This window comes from Micropterus dolomieu, linkage group LG18, assembly GCF_021292245.1.
Source record: "Micropterus dolomieu isolate WLL.071019.BEF.003 ecotype Adirondacks linkage group LG18, ASM2129224v1, whole genome shotgun sequence".
Taxonomy (NCBI): domain Eukaryota; kingdom Metazoa; phylum Chordata; class Actinopteri; order Centrarchiformes; family Centrarchidae; genus Micropterus; species Micropterus dolomieu.
Genome location: NC_060167.1, coordinates 2,831,202 through 2,837,445, shown reverse-complemented (window position 1 = coordinate 2,837,445; position 6,244 = coordinate 2,831,202). Strand labels below are relative to the sequence as shown.

The following is a 6,244-nucleotide window of genomic DNA, read 5'->3' as shown; positions in this document are numbered from 1 at the left end:
CTGGACAGCTGGGCTGGGGACCATGGACCGGACACGAGGAGCTGGAGTCGGCCTCACCACCGACTGGACAGCTGGGCTGGGGACCATGGACCGGACACTAGGAGCTGGAGTCGGCCTGACCACCGACTGGACAGCTGGGCTGGGGGCCATGGACCGGACACGAGGAGCTGGAGTCAGCCTGACCACCGACTGGACAGCTGGGCTGGAGGCCACGGACTGGACAGCTGGGTTTGAGGCCATGGACCGGACACGAGGAGCTGGAGTCAGCCTGACCACCGACTGGACAGCTGGGCTGGAGGCCAAGGACTGGACAGCTGGGCTGGAGACCATGGACCGGACATGAGGAGCTGGAGTCGGCCTGACCACCGACTGGACAGCTGGGCTGGAGGCCAAGGACCGGACACGAGGAGCTGGAGTTGGCCTGACCACCGACTGGACAGCTGGGCTGGAGGCCAAGGACCGGACACGAGGAGCTGGAGTTGGCCTGACCACCGACTGGACAGCTGGGCTGGGGACCATGGACCGGACATGAGGAGCTGGAGTCGGTCTGACCACCGACTGAGCACTAGGAACAGGAGTCGGCTGGGCCACCAACGGAGCTGGTGTTGGTCGGACCTTTTTTAGAGAGCAGAACTGTAAGATACTTCCGTACATCTGTCTTTACAAAATGGTTTGTAATTTTAGTAAATCAACATCTGGCTCTTGGTGTAAAAAACATTCTCGGCTCGTGAAACTTAGAAGCACTTTGGAAAAATTTAAAAATAAACAAGAGTAGTAGTTTGAAAGGGGACTGTTGCTTTATTATTTTAAATAGACATGACATTGTTAGTTTACAGTTGTGGTTACAGTACTTTTAATTTGCTTTTATTTTATATAAATCTTATTTATGCACCAATATACCATGACAAAAATCTTGTATGTTAAAACCTACTTGGCAATAAATTATTTGACTGTGAGCTTATTGTTTTGGGTGAGAAAACCTGGCTGTTATCTTGGAGCAGCCTCTCCGTAGTTCTTTACGTTTGTGGTTGTGAGCTCTTGTGGATTTAGTTGTGTTAGCTAACACGTTAAAATGCAATAGTAAATCAGTGAATTATAGGAGTAGCCTACCCTGTCTTGTCTTCTTCCCTATTTTTCCACTGGCATTGATTCTAGTTTTCATTCTGATAGCTAGTTAGGCTGTGTGAGATCAGTAATTCACTTGAAAGATATTTAATTAGTTAAATGGTTTGGTTAGGGGTTGACAGAAAATAATTGTGACTAATGGACTAATTGAAAATATAATTGACAGATTAATCGACTACAAAAATAATCATTAGTTGCAGCCCTACTATTTTCCCTCAGGGCCGCCCGCCCATGAGGGGGGAAAAAAGGGAAAGCATTCAGGGGCCCAGCTGCTAGGGGGGCCCATGCAGTTCAGCACTAATGATGTTCACCGCATGGCACCGCATGCCATGTAAGTGTTTATGTAGGAGACAGAGAGAGCACAGCATGCGTTGACATGACTAAAGCAGATTTCCGGAGGGCCCATTTACTGGACCTTTTCAGGGGCCCAGTCATTTCTGTGGGAAGGCCTGTTTTCCCTGCTACTAAATACAGACTGTTGTGTTGTTCACTCTCTCGGTCAGCTCATTCAGTTAAATTCAGTTACCTTTATCGGCATAATATTTTAGTTCAAACATGTTGCCAAAGCACAAAGCCACATATAAATAATAAAATATAAATTACAAAATGAGAGAAAAAAACCTAAAAACATATAGCAAATATATCTTACATTGAAAATATGTGTTTCTTTTCGACATGCGGTAATATTTCTCCTGCCAAGAAACACTTAACAAACAATAATAATGATTTATTTTCTATATCAGTCTGACTTTCCACTGGTTGTTCTCAGTTCGTGTCATGAGGAGATAAATGTTCTCCCAGTAATTCGGGGAGTTTCTGTGAGTCTGATTTTAGATGGAGTTCAAGATATATTTGGGAAATATTTTCCTGGTAAAGTTTAGTATTTAGGACATGTTTGCTCTCATCATCTGCGGTGTATTAATGTGAAAGTTGTCTGTATTATATTTGTCAGATATGGGTTTGCTAACTGAATTTGCCGACATTGATGACAGTGAGGTGGTGGATGTCCTGCAGGCATTACAACTACTATGTGTGAGTATTAAATGTGGAGCTTTTTGTGTTTGCGTTCATCTGGTTCTTGAGAAGTGGGATAAAATAAAAGGGTGTAAAATTGAAAATGCTCAGACAAATTAAACTACATGTACATAATATACTGTATAGTAAGATAGGGAGCTACACTTTGATACAACCTCCCAACTTTACCTGGCAATGCGTTATTTCCCGTTGAACTGAGAGCTTTTACTTTGAAAAGTTCTGGAGTCTGTGGCTTGACTAATCTCTGAAACAGCCTTCAGGAAATGTGTGGTATGAAAAATACTAACAGTAAACCATTGAAACGTTTGCTTATAACTCTGGGCCTCAGCATCAACACGTGAACAGCAACAAAGAAAATTCAGCTTCTTTCTATCAAAAAGATTGACAGAAAATCAGCACAGAAAAGCAGAATGTTCCTGATCATGGATGCAGAAGGGCTGGGGGTGCATAGGCTTATAGGCCTGCTCCTGAAACCACAGAGTAAACAGGAGTCGGCTACATTAGGGTTAAAGTTAGAGGAAGTTCAGTAACTACATTCAAAATATACCTTGACTATTACTCAGGCTGAGTAGGCTACTCACTTAATGTGAAAAGTGGCAGCTCCCATCAGTCATGATTTTTTTGGATGTTTCATTCATAATGCTGTTTTTCAGTGTTATCTGAGGTGACTGGTGACAACGCTGCTGTTGTGAAAAGACACATTATGAACTAAAAGAGTCATTCGGAAAAGTTATGAAATAAAAACACATGAAAAGAGATATTTTAAGAAAAATCTTTCCATGTAGCGCCATCATCAGGTCAACATGTTCACATGTCCAACACTTTGGTTTATGACCAAATACCCGCAGAACTAAAGACATTCCCATCAGCCATCATAAGCTGTTAACACACACTTTGACAGACAGAATCATCTTGGCTTTCTCACATCAAACTGTGATTTTTGATGTGTTTGTACAAATATTTTGGATCATTTAAAACCTATATTTCATATTTTGTAAAGATTTCACACATGTAATTATTTAATCCTCATCAGCTTCCAAAAAGTGGCTGCTGGTCTTCATGGCTCCACACACACAAGTCAAAATAATAAAACATGAACAACTATTTAAAACGACACAGTGTGGATAAAAAAGAAACGGCTACACCAAACAAACATAAAGAAACTCAGTGAAATCATTTTACATATGAAAAGGCTGACAGGAGAAACTGATTGTCAAACTAAATAACAAGAAAAGTAAAATACAAAGAATAAAAAATAACAAGTGAAAGAAAATAAAGATATGTTTGGAATAATGAGACAGCAGGAGGACAGGTGCAGCTTAACAGGTTAAATTCAGAGACTTTTCCCTTTAAGAAATCAACAACATCATGAATATAATCATCCTCTTTATCTCTAACTGCTCTGTTCCACTGTCACACAGACCTTCACTGCTGAGATCTTCATTTCATACCAAGTGCGAATCAATGGAAACATCCTCTCAGTGAAAGTGTGTGTGAAGGTGTGTATGTGTGTGTTAGTATCAGGATCAGAGAACGACAGCTTTCCTCTGTTCCAGTCCAGATTCACTCTGATCCTCTGGGGCTTCTCCTGCACACTGAAAACAGTGGCTGGGGCTGATGGTGACACTGCTGAGTATTCAAATATAGAGAACCCTATTCCCCATAATCCAGACCCTATGTTGTCTCCCTTCCGCTGGACAGACTCTGCTGACACACCCAGTAACCAGTCTGTACTGTCTCCAACCTCAACATCCCAGCTGTGAGTCCCTGAGTTAAAGCCCTCAGAGCCCAGGACAGAGTAGTGTTCATCAAACCTCTCTGGATTGTCAGGAAGCTGCTGTCTCTCTCCTCGTCTCACACTGGTCAGATCTTCAGACAGGATGAGATATGGATCAGCAGTGTTTGGGTCCAGAATGAGAGGAGTGTAGGAGACCATGTCCTTCATCTTGTTCCAGATGTTGAAGGCCAGGTTGCCCAGGTGTTTGGCCTGGTCTATCAGAGCTCCTGAGGGCAGCTGTGGATCATCCAGCAGGAGGCGCTGCTGGACTCTTTCCACTGCAGCCTTGTAGTTGAGCAGGAATGAGACGTCTTCAGCTCTCAGCTCCTCCTCTGTGGCTCTGACTGTGTCTGAAAGAGCTGCTATCTCTCTGCTCAGAGCCTCCATCTTCTCCTTCATCATCTGACTCTTCTGCTCCTCTTCCTCCCTCAGTGCAGCCATTCTGGCCTCCTCTTCCTCCTCTAGAAACTGGTGAAGCTTCTTAAACTGCTCCTTAATCTGCCTCTCTGTGTGTCGGGCCTGGACCTTCATGTGTTCTGCTGTTTGATCAAACTCCTCTTTAACTTGTTCACAAACCTTTAACTTCTCCTTTAATTTCTCCTTTAAGGGCTCCAGAGTTTCCTGAAGTTCCTTCTTGTGTTGTCGTGCAGCTTCATCGATGGGTCTGAATCTGTGGTTGCTGTGTTTTTCTGAATCTCTGCAGATGTGACACACTGGCTGCAGATGGTCCAGACAGAAGAGTTTGAGTTTCTCAGAGTGCAGACTGCAGAGAGCCTCTGAAGCTCTCTGATCTCTCTCCTGTAAGAAGGCCTCACACAGGTTCTTTAACACCAGGTTACAAGTTAGTTTTAACCTTGAAGATCTTTTCTTACAAACTGGACACTCAAGTGCTTGTTTCTCTCTCCGGTAGTCATCCAGACAGACTTTACAGAAGCTGTGGCTGCATGACAGAACAACAGGATCTCTGAAGACCTCATGACAGACCGGACAGCTGAGCTCCTCCGCTAATCTGGAAGCCATTTTGTCTCTGAAGCTGAAAACACAGCAGACAGAAAGTACAGTCAGTCATGGCCATAGGCATTGCTAGACCCTTTTTACTGGGGTACATGCCGCTATATCCATGTGCTGTGCCCCAGTAAAATTGTCAAGACTCCTTGGCATCGTTTTTGGATGGTAGGGCTTCGCAATCAAGTTAGCAATAATATATAGCCAACGTCCAGTTCAAAATAATTTCAAAATTGCTCATTTGGCAGACGCTTTTATCCAAAGCGACGTTCAATTGAGGAACAACATACAAGCATCAACGAAGCATCAAATACAAATCTACAACTAACAATACATACTAGTAAGAGCAGCAATAAATACTAGTGTGGAGTCATAGCACATATCACATCAATGGGGTAAATACCTGAGGAAAGAAGTTTGAGTTAAGAAAAAAGTGCAATCAATACAAGATCATTGTAGGGGATAGAAGAAGAAAAGCACAGGAAGTGCATGTTAGAGGTTAGGAGTTAGAGGTGTTATAAGAGGAAGTGTTCTCGGAAGAGATGAGTTTTCAAGAGCTTCTTGAAGTCAGAGAGTTCTGCCCTGCTCTGATGGCGTGTGGTAGCTCGTTCCACCATCGTGGTGTCTCAGATGAGAATAGCCGGGACTGGGATTGCTTTGTGTGAAGGGATGGCAGAGCCAGGCGGCGTTCGTTGGAGCGTAGCGGCCCAGAAGGAACGTAAGTTTGTATTATGGAGTTTAGGTTGATGGGTGCAGACCCAGTAGTCACTCTGTATGCAGCATTAGAGCAGAAAAGCTTCTACAGCAGCTACATAGCTGCTATGTAACTTAACATTAGTTCAATTTATAGACTATAAAGTAACTGAAAGCTGTACTTTATTACTGCCTACTTGTCCAATGTTGAGAACATCAGGTACAAACTTAGACTAAACTGACGTAGCCTGCAGCTCTGTCCTGTACAGACTGATTCAATTATTTTTCAGTTTGAAAAAGTGGTTTTGGAAAAGAAAGGACGGAGGAGCTGAGGTTAGTAAAGCTAATTAGTGATGCAAACTAGTCCTTTTTAGCTAATGAGGAGACGTTTCTTTTTGGATTTTAATGTGCAAAGAAAATGCACCTCAGAAGGGAGGAGGTTTCTCATGCTGCCTATATTTTATATTAGAAGACATAACACAACACACCAGAAACCTTGAAGGAGAGCCATCCCAACCCCCACTGGAAGAGAGCTCTGATCACGGGAGACATCTGAGCCAAGAGGAAGAGCCTCCACCTCCCTCACTGAAAACCAACAGTGAGGATTCA

At 43.3% G+C, this 6,244-nt stretch overlaps 1 protein-coding gene across 1 annotated transcript in view; it reads right to left on the bottom strand.

Moving 5' to 3' along the window:
* LOC123956482 (nuclear factor 7, brain-like) overlaps positions 1 to 6,244 on the bottom strand; it is a 23,930-nt gene that overhangs the window by 636 nt on the left and 17,050 nt on the right. The window contains exon 2 of the mRNA XM_046028692.1: positions 3,552 to 4,970. Coding sequence (XP_045884648.1) covers positions 3,554 to 4,957 — 1,404 coding nt within the window. The 5' untranslated portion in view covers positions 4,958 to 4,970 and the 3' untranslated portion in view covers positions 3,552 to 3,553. The remainder of the gene's footprint in view (positions 1 to 3,551; positions 4,971 to 6,244) is intronic.